General features: G+C 49.7%; 2 protein-coding genes across 4 annotated transcripts in view; one reads left to right on the plus strand and one right to left on the minus strand.

Moving 5' to 3' along the window:
* Positions 1–838: 838 nt before the first annotated feature.
* Positions 839–13,560, minus strand: ACTR1A (actin related protein 1A). Its single transcript, XM_015866982.1, has 11 exons — positions 13,422–13,560; positions 9,826–9,890; positions 9,297–9,372; positions 8,399–8,524; positions 7,495–7,619; positions 7,144–7,360; positions 5,419–5,511; positions 4,612–4,786; positions 4,165–4,226; positions 3,772–3,812; positions 839–3,128 (listed from the first exon to the last, which is right to left on the minus strand). Exons 1-11 carry the CDS (start codon positions 13,467–13,469, stop codon positions 3,026–3,028), a joined length of 1,131 nt encoding a protein of 376 aa, XP_015722468.1. The 5' UTR covers positions 13,470–13,560; the 3' UTR covers positions 839–3,025.
* A 421-nt stretch (positions 13,561–13,981) lies between these two features.
* Positions 13,982–15,105, plus strand: part of SUFU (SUFU negative regulator of hedgehog signaling) — a 75,283-nt gene continuing 74,159 nt past the window's right edge. The window contains exon 1 of one of the 3 annotated variants that reach the window (XM_032445329.1): positions 13,982–14,263. In XM_032445329.1, coding sequence (XP_032301220.1) covers positions 14,088–14,263 — 176 coding nt within the window. In that variant the 5' untranslated portion in view covers positions 13,982–14,087. The remainder of the gene's footprint in view (positions 14,264–15,105) is intronic. The other 2 variants (XM_015866980.2, XM_015866981.2) reach the window with 2 other exon arrangements.

Consider the following 15,105-nt stretch of genomic DNA (forward strand, 5'->3'; position numbering starts at 1 on the left):
ATATAAACCCCAAGGTGCAGTGTCTCTTGCTGGGGTGGGAGGGAAGTAGGAGCTGCAATGGATTTACTTGGAGATGCAGCTGGTGGATGCTCAGGAATGTGCCATCCAGTAATGAAAGACAGCAGTGTATAGCCACAATTTTACTCTGGCCTTTCTCAGTCTGTGACTGAGAACCAGGTCTGATATGTTCCTGCTCAGTGACTTTCTAGCAGGTGGATCTGACATTTCTGGGTTCACACAGTGGTACAGGGGTACAAGCACAGACGCATGGGAGAAAATGAGATTGATAATCAAAGGAGTGGAAGGTGAAGTAGACACCCCTTTCCAGCAAGACTGGGTGCTGGGGCTTGAGCCAGTAACTGCCTTTGGAGAAAGGTAAGTCACTTGTCCCTGCTGCTTTTGAAGACCTTGGGTGACATAAAGGCTGGGGGGAGGTGCAGGCCTGCACAGTGAACCACATAACCATTCCCTCAGGTCTGTCCTGGGAGCAAAGCTTACAATGGGTTCTCAGCAAGCACCTGCCCATGCCAGCAGCATCACTGCTTGTACTATCCCCTTACAGTTTCTCTATCCTTCAGCTGTCCTGTACTTGTCTTCAGTAACAAACTAAAGCTTTGAGAATAATGGTCATTAAGAAAAGCAGCTTTGGACTCTACCAGGGAGACCGGTTACAGGCCAGGCATGTCCTACCTCAGCACAACAGACTGATCAGAAAGGCAGCTTTGGACCACAGTTGTGTTTTCACGCAGAGATTAGCCAGCAAGTTCTGTACAGGCAAGAGAAGAACACACCGTTATCTCCTTAAAAATACAAATGGGGGAAGGTGAGGCCAAGAGGCTTGAAGTTTGTATATGAATGACTTTATTTAAGTATGCTGGGCACCACCAGGCAACATGGTTTGGACAGAGTGCGAGGGAACAGTCAGGCAGATCAAATGAATGCTAGATTGGAGACGGCACCTTTCTGTCCGGTCACTGCAGTTTACAGAATGGAGCACTGCTGCTTCTGCAAGGCCAGCAGAGCTGGGGAGGGGGAAGAGATCACAGGCACTGCCTGGGGCATGTGGTAGGTGAACAGAGAGGGGTTTGTTTCTTCCTCTCTGCATGCTGCAGCTAATCAGCAAGACTGCAAAGATCTTCTGTTAGAACGAGGCTGAGCATTGACGGCTCTTCTCTACCTGACTTGTTCTTACTTCAAAATACAATCTGTTCTGACAGGAGAGTGAGCAGCGTGGCCTCAGCTGGGAACAGGCCACCAAATCTGCCTACCTCCAATTTCTCTGAGCCCAGCAGTGAGCCCTGAGAACATGCTTCCTGCTGGAGCAGCACACTACTTGCTTACATTCATGTCTGCTGGGGCAGTGCACCAGCTTCTGCCAGGCCTCTGCAGCAGGGCTGCCGCTGCCCTTCAGCTCTTGTTCTGTCTCGGATCTGGAGAGTGACCCCAGGGTGTTGTGTGGAAATGAAGAGAAAGGAGGGGAACACTGAGGAACTGCCACCAAACAACTCCAGCCCACTGCTAATGCCAGGTACTGCAGAAAATCAGTGGTGATGCAAATGAGCACCAAGTAATGTATAAGAACGCTCACAAGTAACAGTGCCGCAACCCAACACCAGCTGCTCTGGAGGCCTCCCAATCTCTGCAGAAGCAGCAGCTATAAAAGAGCAGCCAGTGGATGAGCAGAAAGGCATAAGCAGCTCAACAGGACAACAGAACACAGCCACTGCAACAGCCTGCTGCTCACAACCCCGCTGCTCACGTCAGTGTGCATGTACTAATACAACTTATTGTCCTCATATACATGTAGTGTATTCATAGAGAACAGCAAAACTTCCTAAAAAAAGGTTACTGAGTGGTGTAGCAGGGCTGACTGGTTATTATGCTAAGCATATGTGCTGTAAACAGTGTTAACATAAAACAATGGACAGCTGGATAACAGGTGTTCAAAGAAGACCCAAAGAACAATTCCCAGGTGCTGTGGTCAGTATTTGAGAGATATCATTGGAGATTTCAATAAATAAAACAATTCTTACATTACAATGCACCTTTCCAACTATTATTTTGCCCCCCCAAATGGATAAAGTACACAAGAGTTATGCCTGGCTGAAAATACATGCTCCCTTTGCCCTGACATGGCAGAGGAGGAGGGAAACAGCCCCAACTCCTGCAGAGAAAGAACATGAAAGCTGTAAATCTTGGCAGGTCGACGGAGAACACTCAAGCGCCTTCACTCCCACTCTGGGGCAGTTGCTTCCAGAGGAGAAAAGGTATTTAAAAGAAGGAACAAGAGAATAACCGTCTAGCATAATGAAAGCTGATTAGAGATTGCTTTGTTCTATTCCATGCAATACAAACTAAGTCCTATCACCAACTTCTCCAGCTGTGGCACAGACCCACGCATCAGTCTGAGAAGTTATACACTCACTCACACGCATACACCAAACATAGTGGGGGCAAATGGGCTTAACTGTTAAGAATGTGCTTTCTCTTAATAATAACAATAAAAAAAGACATTAAAAACAACTTCAAAAACCTACTGATGGCAGAGACACTGATGAAGAAGAAAGTAGCTATGGGGCTCCAGCGATGTATTTCCAGACAATCCAGGCATTGCAGTCAGGCTGACTAAAGCCTACGTGAGCAGTTTGCAGTGGTTGGCTCCTTTCTGACTTGCTAGGCAGAGTCTAAGCTGTTCCCTTTGTTTTTCCTTGCTTGTTTTACAGTGGCAAATGTGATGATAACACAGAAACTAAGGAACTGAAATGAAAAATGTATGGGCCGTTCTGAAGAAAAGCAGACTGGTATTTTATCCTTTCCATTAAAAAAAAACCAAAACCTCAACAAAAATAAAAAAGAAGTAGTTAGTACTAATACAACCCTCCTGCTGCTGTTGTCTTTGCTCAGTGACATCGGGGCATGCTGGCGCACACACACACATACAGGCAGCTCTCAGACACTCGGACTCAGAAAAGCGAGTTTAGAACTGAAGTGAGTCTTCAGAGGAGACTGAGGATAGGTCCCAGGGCTAGAAGGTTTTTCGGTGGATGGCACGAGCTCCATCTTCTTCATATTCCTTTTTTGAAACCCACATTTTCTTAAAAGTATCCAGCGAGGCCAGAATAGAGCCACTGGGGAGAGACAGACATTAGAGATTAAAGGAGAATGTTGGGAACACTGTCACTACATCTCTGCAGGGAAGAGCTGTTTCTGCTACGCTGCTTTTCGACGTTTAAGAAAGGTGCCAAGTCTCCTAGTTGCCCACAGAAGAAATGCTTTCTGGACAGTCACCTCCACTCCTGTTAGCTTCAAATGTGCTGGTATTACAGAGCCTTTCACGTGCCACCCTCTCACAAACAACGTGCTGACACTGCTGTAAACCAGCAAGCTCTCTTCGCATAAGATCTGATCTCACTTCCTAGGATTCTGGAGCTGAGTTTAGTTCTCCTGATGAGCAACAAAGATGTACACAAGAGGGGAAATGTACCTACTGCCTCTGCCCTATGGAATGTGCTACCAATGAGCTTGTTAATGTGGATGTTAGGACTGGTTAAGACAAAGAAAATTAACAGTCTTGCAGGAGTCTTAAGGATGCAAAGAGCTAAGGGGCTGGCAGCATGAATGGAGGCTCAGTAACCAGGCTGGATAGCACGTGGTTGAGGAGTAATGCCCTCCTGACACACCATAATAGCAGGAACAACAGTGCAAACACCAACAGGCTGCAATTCTCCAGCCCTCATCCCACAGGAAGACCCACCACCATGCAGTACTTACCCAATCCATGTAGAATACAATCTCTCCTGAGGAGCTGATATCTAGGAGAAGAAAAGAGTCAGTCAGGACAGCCTCAAAGTACAGTCTGCTTCTCCCAGCATGCTGCCCTGATTTCCTTACAGCTAACACAAGTATGATCCCTCCCACCAAAAATACACCCAGCAGGTTCCCTGCAAAATAACTACTGTTGACCAGATCCTTGACAGAAATCATGCTGTTAGAGGAGCTACCTGCTCCATGATGAAACCAAACAAGTGTTCATCACAATAAGGCTGTTACTGGTTTGAACCACGTGGCAGCTGCACTTTTAGTGTGGCTTTTTCTTTCTTTAAGAGGGCAAAGGTCACAGAACAACACACAGGATGTGATAAACCCCCAAGAGAATGCTCCTACCCTTATTTTGACATCCTTTGGAGCTAGTTTCTTCACTTCACTCAAGAGCCTATCACCAAAACCTGCACAAGACAAAAAAAAAGAAGCAGTTTGAACCCTTCAGCAAAATCCCAAGTTCCACCTACTAACAACATGGACCTGAACAGTAGAGCAGGGTTTGAACAGGTAAACTAGGGCCTATCTGGAGATGTCTGCCTGTGGTTAGGGGCTGATGGGCTCTGGCAGAGGTTATCTATGTCCATAGGGACCAGATACATGCTGTTATGACTGGGACTCAACAAATTACAGAGCAGGGATCAGTCTCCTGCTTCTCACAGTAACTACCCTGAGAACAGAGCTCCCACAGCGGTCATATCATGGGACAAGCTGGGTGTTTATCTCCCCTGTTTCACACAAGACGAGAAAAAGATGTAAGTGACAGCCCACTGAAAAACAAGAGACAGGAACCTTTGAAAAGCGTGGAGCCTCCAGACAGCACAATGTTGGAGAAAAGTGTTCGCCTCAGATCCATATCTGATTTTTGAATGGCAAAAACGAGCACCTCGTGGAGTCCTTCACATTCTTCCCCTATCAGGTCTGGCCGGAATAGGAGCTCCGGGGCACGAAAGCGTGCAGAGCCAATCTGCAAGGAGAGCAGTTAGCACAGAGGGGAGACGACAGCAGTGTGCCACAGTTCACTGTCTACACCCTCAAGGTTGAGTCTTTTTCTATGAGGTAAAACTTCAGAGGAAGAAAGCTTCATGGACATTCATGCTACATCATTAGCTCCCAAATGATCACCATATTGACCTAAAGCTATTGGCAAAGTTGCCATTTCTATTCTGGAGATGAAAGAGATGAAGAAACGGCTCCATCTCTGGTACTGGAGGTAAGACTTGTATTTCCTCTCCTTCAGCCATTCCACAGAAGGCTCAATGTCTTAAAGAATATTCCCAAGTCAAACTATTCAAACCAGTAGTTTCTGCTCATCTGGGCAGGAAAAAAGGCACATACAAAACCACAGCATAATTTACAGATACCAACCCACACTCTATACCTGATCCACAAATATTTACTAGATCAGAATCTGCACTCAAACAGTTCTCAGACTCCATGGTCACGCTTTATCCTTACTAAAGAATTCCAGTAAGATTTCTAATAATATTCTCTTTCCCTAAAAATTCTAGTGCCCCAGCTCAACCTGGGATACATTTTGGTCTTTAAAATTATCCTCTCTCACCCCACATTGCACTAAGTCTCCCATCTTTTACAAACCTCAATAGTGCTTCCATCTGGCAGGTAGTACTGAGCCTTCTCAGTCTCCAGAGTCTCGTCCTTCTGAGGGTTTATGGACAGATAGCAGGCACGCTGAAGAGAGCCAGAGAGAGATGAGAAGGGTAAAACCAAAAACCCCTGACAAATACTTTTCTCTTTACAAAAAGCATATTCCTTTGTTAACAAAATCCAAGTGTATCCTTGGAGGCACCAATTTCAGCACTATTTTGTGTTGAGGAAAAGACCTTTTGGGTTCACAACAAGGAAAGTACCTCATCTGCTCTTCATACTACAGCTAGACACTACTTTTCTAGCTTTTGTTTTTGTCTCTCACTTTGCTTAAGAAGTAATCTCCCTCTGCACTGGTGGGATAACTATCTTGTGAACTTCCAACCTTTCATAGTGCAAAGCAAAGCAGGCATCTGAAACGCCTTTAATGGCATTAACCATGTACAAAGGTAGGTTTAGGTACTGTAGTAATAGATTAAGACTATGAACAAAGTCCCTTGTTACTTTCCAGAAGAAACAATAACTAACAAGAACAGTTGAGATTGGAAGAGACCTCCCTGCTGAAGCAGGATCAGTTAGAACAGGTCACCCAAAACAACATCCTGCCACATTAGGAGCAATTACACAGGGAGATAAATCTATATCCTCTACTCAGAGCAACTTGTTCCACTGTTTGGTCACCTTCAAAGAATCCAGGCAACATGCAGAAGAGCTCTGATCCATCTGCACAGCCACACTGAGCTACAGCCATGCAGAACAAGCAAACTATTTCCATTACATTTTTTTTCCCATTAGGTCACAGGCTCAAGAACAGCTCACTGATGTTCTCAAGCCTTGGCTGCTGGCACAGCCCAGAGTTATCTGCAGCAGTTAAAGCTTGTGATGGAGGCCAACAGCATGGCAACAACTGACAGGCATCAGCAGTTCTGATCTTAGTGTTGAAGGCACAAATGCATTGATAGCCCTAAGCCACACAAAGCCTTGCTGAAATCAGATCACAACCTGTCTGCATGAGAACTGCAATGCCACAAAGCTATGGTGAGTAATCACCAGCTGAGCTACTGTTCATTGTCCCTCATTTGCCCTCTTCTCTTGGAACACAAGAAAAGCCAAGGTAACTACTGCATCTCTGCAAGGCCACTGAACACTGTAAATGCCATTAAAAAGGAAAGCCTTTATAAATGTGAATGCTGTGAGTGAATTATTTCCATGGAGAGAGAAAGAACGGCAGCAATCCACTTGTGATCCCAAACTACCATGGATTTTCTAAAGTTTTCACTTGAAGATTAGGCAAATACTAGTGAAGGATATCAGACCTGATAAATTGCTCACATATAAAAAAAAAGTTTTCCTTTACATTCAGATGGAGCCTCCTGCGTGTCAGTTTGTGCCTCCTGTCCTTCAACCAGACATCACTGAAATGAGACTAGCTCTGTTTTCTTTGCCCTCTCCCTTCAGATATTAATATACAATGATGAAATCCTCCCTGAACGTCTATTCTCCAGGCTAAACAGTCCAAGCCCCCTCCATCTCTCCTCATACGAGGGATGCTCCAGTCCCTTAATTATCTTATAGGCTCCAGTCTCCCTTTGGTAGATAAAAGAATGAGTTTCAGAACTAGGTAGGCTGGCACTTCCCATTACACTTCAGGGAGTGATGACTTCCACCGGGCAGAAATCTCTTTGTGTATAAGCACAGAAACAGACACTATGTTACCTCTTTGATGGTCTTGACGATCTCAAACTCTGAGGTGGTGTGGAAGTCGTAGCCTTCCTTCCGGAGATAGAGACGCAGGAAGCGTGAGACATCGCGGCCTGCAATGTCGATCCGCATGATGGAGTGAGGCATGGCAAAGCCTTCATAGATGGGGACCGCATGGGTAACGCCATCCCCAGAGTCCAGCACCACTCCTGTAGTCCTCCCAGTAGCATACCTAGCAGAGGGACACAAGACAGATATCAGTGTGGTCTTTCTCAGTTTGGTTTTCTTCTTTGTTTGCAGGAAGGGGAAATAAAAAGATTTCAAGAAACATTTCACAAGTGCACATCAAAGATGAGAAGTACTTACAGACTGAGAACAGCTTGCATGGAGATGAATAGTGCTGGAACATTGAAGGTCTCAAAAAACACTTCAGCAGCACGTTCTCTGTTCTTGCGTGGGTTTAAGGGTGCTTCTGTCAACAGCACGGGATGCTGGTAAAGGAAAAGAGCCAAGCTGTAATAACCAGGATGCAGCTGGATGTACGCTCTCAAAAATGCCTGCTTATTTTTCCACTTTAGGAATCACTAGTACAATAGGACACATAGAAGGGACTAATTTCAGCTAGTGAGCTATACTGCACCATGCATAATCTCTATTAGGTTGGAGAACCAATAGGGTGCTGGTCTAGCCATAGAGAAGTCCACCCTGTGAGTGACCCTTTGCTGCAAAGGATGATCAAGATTACTCCTTGTACCAAAAGGAAGACAGTTTTCCCATAACACAGACACCCTAAGAAAGGGTGAAAGCATATAGTCATTATATACAGGCAGAAATACTCCACCAATGACACAACCTATTGCTTTCAGTCATTTAATAAATTTTTTGTTCAACTCCCTCCAGACCAAGACTGTGTTTTTCTCCTTCCTTACTTCAGATTATGTCACTGCTGAGTGGATACACCTGATGCACAGGCAGAACAACAAAGCTGCACTTGGTGCAGAGCACTATCATAGGAGAGAAAACGAATAACAATCTGACTTTCAGCAAGTCAGATTTGAGTCAGGCCAGAACATGAGATGAGAGGAGAAATTCTGCTTGGATATTTTTTGTGTAGTATCTACTGAGGGGTGAAAAGAACTTAGTTGAGCAACAGGTGAGTTTAGAAAGAAGAACAAAGGAAGGGTCCCAAGTTGCTTCCTGGAGTTCAAAGGCTCCTGGTGTTATACAGAAAGGAAACACACTGGTGCCTCTACACAGTGAGGTATCTCACCTCCTCTGAGAACGTCTGAAGCTGATCTTTTGAATACACGTACTGCCAAATGCGCTCCATGTCATTCCAGTCCTTCACTATGCCATGTTCCATTGGGTATCGGATCGAGAGGAGACCTCTGTGCTCCTGAGCAAACAGAAACAATACAGTATACCTGTCAGAAACTAACAGTTTCATTTCTGAACATTATGAACGCAAATTAATCTGACAGATTCAATTACTTTCAGTCCCACTAAAATGTAACGTCTCTAACATACACTGCAAAGACTGAACAATAACCCCAAGCATTTTTCCAGAGAAGTATTAACGAGACTCAATTAGGCCTTTTTTTACAGAGGAACACATGACGCTTGCAGAGCACTTTCCATACTAAAGTGTTTTGAGCCACGCAGACACCAACCAAACGTTATCTTTGTTCTGCCAGCTCTGTCATGATGAGACAGCAGGGTGATAGCAGGGAATGCAGTTCTGTGGGCTCACTGGAAATATGAGACCATGCTGACAAAAGAAGCACTGTGGACAGCACGTTTCTTGCCCACACCGGAGAGATAAAAGGCAACCAACGAGGGTCCATTTCTAAAGTTTCCAGTCAAGAAAGTGGAGATGTAACCATACAGACCACAAAGTAGCCTAGAAAAGAGGCTAAGTACAAAAGGACTTGGGAAAATGGATTGAGACTGAGAGATCTGTGATCATCAGGCTGGCTCAAGATCTTTGTGAAGCTTCCCACTTCAGCTTGGACACACTACCAAGAAATGACGGTCTATTCTGCTCTTCTTACAGACACTGATATCAAGGAACCACAGCTGTTAACATGCTAAAAGTGCAACTGCCACGGCCCCTCTAACAGCAGCACAGCAAGATGCACGAAGAGGTGAAGTAACACAGGTTTTCTTACCTCTGCCTTTGGACCAATGAAAATGTCCCCTTCTAAAGCACCAGCCATAACACGAACATGCTTTGGTCTGCCCACACTGGAACAAAGATAAGAGTATAAATGCTTCTAGAGAGACAACTGAGATACACCCGACATTTTATTTCTTTTGTTTTTCTTCTCAGCTCCAACCAGCACTTTCTAACAGCAGTAACAGAGTCTGAAGGCATTACCAAGTGCAGACAGGCTCAGGTTTGCTCTACATGCCAAAAAGAGGGATTCACACCTCAAGATCCAACGTGGTCTTTTTTGACTTCCTGTCTCAAGACTACAGGATCCTACAGCTTTGGATGGGGGACGACAAAGAGATAAATCATCTTTTTCCCCAGAAAAATCTCCATGTGTTTAACAGAGGAGACCTTTTCTCCCTAATGTACAGCAGGATGAAGTAGTATAACTTGTTTCTCCTGCTACAAAATTGGACTATTCCCCTCTACATATCTAAGTATTGCTAAATGAATTGAGAACTGCTCAAGACCAGCAGAGTACTTACTAGTTTGGAAAGCAGTATTTCGGTATTTGATCGCCAGCAAAACCTGCTTTAATCACACCCGAACCCTGTAGGAGAAACAAACACATGAGTTCATCATCCATTCAGAAATCTTCATTTAACAGAGTAGCATCAGCACTGCCAGATCCTCTCCTCTTTACTTGGAGAATGGAGAATTCTTGGAGCTTAGAGAATAAATTCTCCAAGGTGGGGTGGGGGTGCCAGCCTAGGGCCAGGCTGAGCCTCACCCACTCCATATCCCATCCATGCACAACAATCCTGAAGCAACGAGGGAACCAACAAGGAACACGCAAGTTTTGGTAAGGAGATTTCCATGGGATCTCCTTCGATAAGTCATTTCACTGCTAATCCCAGAGTATCACAGGATCAAGCTCTTCTATCCAATTTTTCTTGAAAGAAATGTGTACTGGGAGCAATATACACGTGTATTTGCACTGAAACCAGAGACAGAAAAAGTGCTCATTCACTCTCAAGGGCTCTGCAGCACGACTGCTCTGTTTGTGAGGACATTCTCAATACATTTTAAAATGAACAGCAATGCAGCTCCTCAACAGCTTCCCCATTCCCATCCCTTCTGTGTGGGTCAATATCACTCACATGCACGGGACTGTGCAGCTAAGCTCTGGTTGCAGGGGATGCTGAAAGCCCCAGCCATCTGCTCTGTGATGAGAGGGGTCAGCAGCCAGCACAGGCTCAGCAGAAAGGAACATGGGACAGTCCAAGGCCTTATTCCCAAGCTCCTTTTGTCAGCTGGTTCAGGTGAGGTGCCCAGCTTTGCAGAGCAGACATACCCTGCCACCATGGTGCAAGCACTCCTGCCTTAAGACGGCCAGAAGCAGGTCTGCAGAGATGGATCTACAAAAAGTGGTACCAGGAACACTGGAAAGTGGACATGGCTGGTTATGAGAGATGTAAGAGGAATGCAGTGCTGGAACCCCATGTTGGCACCAGCCACAGCTCCCAGCATCTGCACTAACAGGTGCAGGTGGAACAAAGAGCCCCGTGCCATGGTAAGAAATGAGCCCCCCAGGCACATCCTCCCTTCCGACCAGTCAAAGCAAAACAGGGAATAAGACAAAACAAACAGTATTTGGACTTTCTTTCTCACAGCTTATAAACAACATCGTGCCTGGAAAATAATATCATCCTTTGTCAAGTCTCACAGTTAAAAAATAAAAATAAAAATAAAAATAATAATGATAATGAATCAAATGCAGTAAGATAGGCACTACCAGAATACAGTGTTCATTGAACATTTTATTCTAGCTAATGCTTAATAGCACAGTCTGCCGCTGGGAAATGGCCTCTGGAGAACAATGATGCTCCTGTTTTAATGCAGTGATCAAAACTTCCCCATGACAGGCCAAAAATTACCCTGCACATCCTGGTGAGCTTCCCAGCAACTTATGCATTTTAAGATTGAAGTACTGAAGTTCAAAGAAATGGAGCTGAAAACTCTTTGCTGGAGTTGGAGATGAAGGTTGCTCTGAAAAGTGATGGGAGGGGATCTGAGCACTGTTGTGCTTCCCAGTGCCTGCAAGCAAACCAAGCACAGATGTCTGCTATCTCTGCACTACAAAGACCCAACAGCATTTTCTGTCACAGCAGGCTGGGACTTCAGGGCCCTGGCTTGTTTACCACCTCAGCTCCCCTGGCCCACCCCCCTTTACACACACATGTACAAGACAGGAGGGCACTCAGACTCGAGAAGCCGCTGGCAGCTCCCCAGCATCCAGCCCTGCTGAGGCAGCAGAAGCAGCAGCACCTTTCTGAGCAGCTCCAATTGCTATCCTGCCTGAACTCCCAAGTACAAAAATGCAATGTCACCACAAGGCTTGGCCTGCAAGCGTTAAGGGCAGATCTCACAACCGTCTCATTCTGCAGCTTATACAGGCAGGAACTCATTTATCAGGGAGGCAAGCAGAATTAGCTTTTGTAAGACCAGCTGTTAACATTAAAAAAGAAACAGTCTCTGGCAGCACAAGCCCTTCTTCAGGCCTGAAGCAAGGAGGGGAGTAGTCGCTGTGCTAAGTAAGGGAGTCAGACGGAACAGAGACATGGAGTGCTGCTATGTGACCCTATCATAGGTCAGAGGAATAACCAACTTGACCTGAAAAGATCTATGAATCATACAGCTCAAAACAAGTGTAAGGGAATCATACAATGGCTTAGGTTGGAAGGGATGATAAGTATCAGCCCATTCCAAACTCTCTGACATAGACAGGGTTGTCACCCACCAGATCAGGGCCCCTGGGCCCATCCAACCTAGACTTGAACACCTCCAGGGATGGGGCAACCACAGCTTTTTTGGGCAGCCAGTGCCTCACCTCCCTCTGAGTAAAGCCTTTCCTCCTGACATCTAACCCAAACCTCCTCTCTTTTAGTTCAGTCATTCCCCCTTGTCCTGTCACTATCAGACCACAAAAAAAGTTGGTCTCCCTCCTGCTTATAAGCTCCCCTTAAGTACTGGAAGGCCAAAACTAGGTCGTCCTGGAGCTCTTCTTTATAATAGAGATGCTCCATCCCTCTGAGCATCTTTGGAGCCCTCCTCTGCTTCAACAGCTCCACATCCTGTACTGGAGGCCCCAGGTTGCAGTGTGTCATATGGGGCCCCACGTGTGCAGAGCAGGGAGTGATAATGACCACAGGATTCCACAGAAAGGACGGTGATGGAGGAAGCACAAACAGCCCTTTACACAGCACAACGTGAATCAGCAGCAGCGGGGCCAGAAGGGAGGAGCAGCAGCTTGTGGCTGGCAGTTGTGGAGGAGGCTCCTGGGGATGTTCCACCCCTTCCCTCCTCCCACTTCTGTCACTGAGGCCTCGAGGACGGGGCTGCTTAGAAGAGCCCCAGGCTCACCGCACATAACTGCTCGCATGCAGCTCAGTGCCGCAGTCCTGCCCCCTGCCGAGGCAGCCCGTGAGCAGTGGCGGCCATCAGCACGGCCACACCCTGCTGTCACACCAGGCCTGACGCAACCCGCCCTGGGAGCGGCTCCTCCGGCAGCGCTGCCGGCTCGGCCCGAGGCCTGTGAGCCCACGAGGCCTGTGAGCCCACGAGGTCACCGCCAGCGGCACCGGACCGTGCCGGGATCCGGCCCCATTGTCCGCCGGGCACAACGCGGGGCGCACAGCCGGGCCGCGGCCCGTGCTGACGGACAGCCGTGACTGACAGCCGTGCCGGCCAATGGGCGCGGCCGATCCCCGCGAGGGCGTTGCCGGGAGGGGCCCCGCTCCGGCAGGTGGCGGCGGGGCGTCCCGTTGACTGACAGCCCCCGCGGCCAATGGGGGCGCGCCGCCCCTCAGGGCCCGCACACAGCCCGGCGGCGGCAGGGGCCGCTCCCCATCGGTGAGGGGCAGCGACCCTCCAGGGGTGACGGGCGGCCGGCTCAGCCAATCGCGGGCCGCACAGCCGCGCTGGCCCCGCCCCGCTCGGCGCCGGGCTCGGGCCCGAGGCGGCGGCCCAGCAGGGAGGGGGGGCGGGCGGGGCGCGGCCAGCACCGATGACAAAGGGATCGCGGCCGGCGGGTAATCCCCCACCCTGCCCGGCACGGGGACTCACGGCCGCGCACACTCACGTTGTCTATGACGACGGGCTGGTTCGCTATCACGTCGTAGGACTCCATGGCAGGACCCGCCGCAGCCACCCGTCACGGAGCAATAGCCCAGCCGGCCGCGGCACATGCGCAAAGGGGCGGCGCGGAGCCAGCCGGGCGATGTATTCCTGCGGCCGCGGGGCGCGCTGGGGAATGCAGTCCTGGCGGGGAGCGGGGCATGCCGGGAAATGTAGTGCGGAAACACAGCGCGGCCGGAAGCGGCGTGACGTCATGGCGCGGTGTCCGCCTGCCATGAGCGCGGCGTGCGGGGCGGGAGCTCGGAGTGTCCGCGCTCCACCCGTTACTATCAGGGCTGGGCTGCGGGGCTGCCCGCTCCGCTCCACGTTTGTCGGCTGCACCGACACAGCCCCGCACCGCCCGCATCCCGCACGGTTCCCCCGCGGCCTCTGCCCCCGTTGAGGCGCTGTCACTCCTCCGCCGCCAGGGGGCGCTGTCCCGGCACGGCGCGTAGCGGGGCTCATTGGGGCGGCCTCCTCCCGCGCCTCGCGCTGCCATTGGCTGAGCCGAGCTGTCAATCACGGTTACCCGGGCAACCGGGCCCGCCCCCTTCCTCCCGCAGCGCCGCTTGGGCCGGGCCGGACCGGGACAGGAGCGAGAGGAGCGGAGCGGGCGGGAGCTGCCCCGGCCATGGAGGGCGCGCGGCCTGCCGGGGCCAACCCCGCGGGAGGGGCGGGCTCCGGCTCGGGCTCCGGCTCCTTCCCGTCCCTCTTCCCGCCGGGCCTGCACGGAATCTACGGCGAGTGCCGCCGCCTGTACCCCGAGCAGCCCAACCCGCTGCAGGTCACCGCCATCCTCAAGTACTGGTGAGGCGGCCTGGGGCGGTGTGTGCGGTTGGAGATGTTGGGGTGCTGTTTGGAAGGGTCGTGTGGGGATGGGGGGAAACGTGGGGCCTCGCGTGGGGCTCGTGGGGCCTGCGGAGGAGCTGAGGGAACAGGGGGGGTTGAGGAGCAAAGCGCGGAGCTGTGAGGGAGCCGTGTGTGCAGCTGTGGGGGGGTATTGGGCATGGAGGGGCTGTGGGCGAAGAGCATCAGAGCTGAGGGCCACGGGTAGGGTTTCAGGGGATTTAGGGGGAGTTGTGGGCGTTGCGTGGGGTCAGAGGGAGCTGCTGGGGCTGCAGAGGGTGGGAAGGTAACGGGGCTGGGGGTTGGGAGCTGAATTTGGGAGGAGATGTAATAGAAAGGTTTGGTGCGGTGGGAATGGGGTTGTGATGGGATGGAGGGCATAAGGGGCTACATGCCATCATACAGCTACATGGAGGGAGGGCTGTGCTGCACAGCAGAGATTTGGGGGAGGAACTGGAGGTGGGGGAGGTGTTTGTGGGGTGGTACAGAGCTTCCCTGAGCGGGGATGGAACTGGGTAGTGAGAGGAGGGAGCGTTTCCTCATCTGAATGGTTCATGGTGGGGATAGTGGGGCTGGGGTTTCTTCTCCTGGGCAGGAGGCTGAAACTCTGTCTGCTGACCTGGAGCTTGGTGTGAACCAGTGTTTAACATCCGAGTGTGCTGAGTGTGCCTGCAGACCTGAGGAACAGACCCGGCTCCTCTTGCCTGTGTGTTGCCACGTGTTACCGCAGGCAGACTGAGAATCTGTTGCTTCTCCCCATCCCTGCTGACACGGTGTCTGACACAGTAACAGCAGTTGTTTAT

This window comes from Coturnix japonica, chromosome 6, assembly GCF_001577835.2.
Source record: "Coturnix japonica isolate 7356 chromosome 6, Coturnix japonica 2.1, whole genome shotgun sequence".
NCBI lineage: Eukaryota > Metazoa > Chordata > Aves > Galliformes > Phasianidae > Coturnix > Coturnix japonica.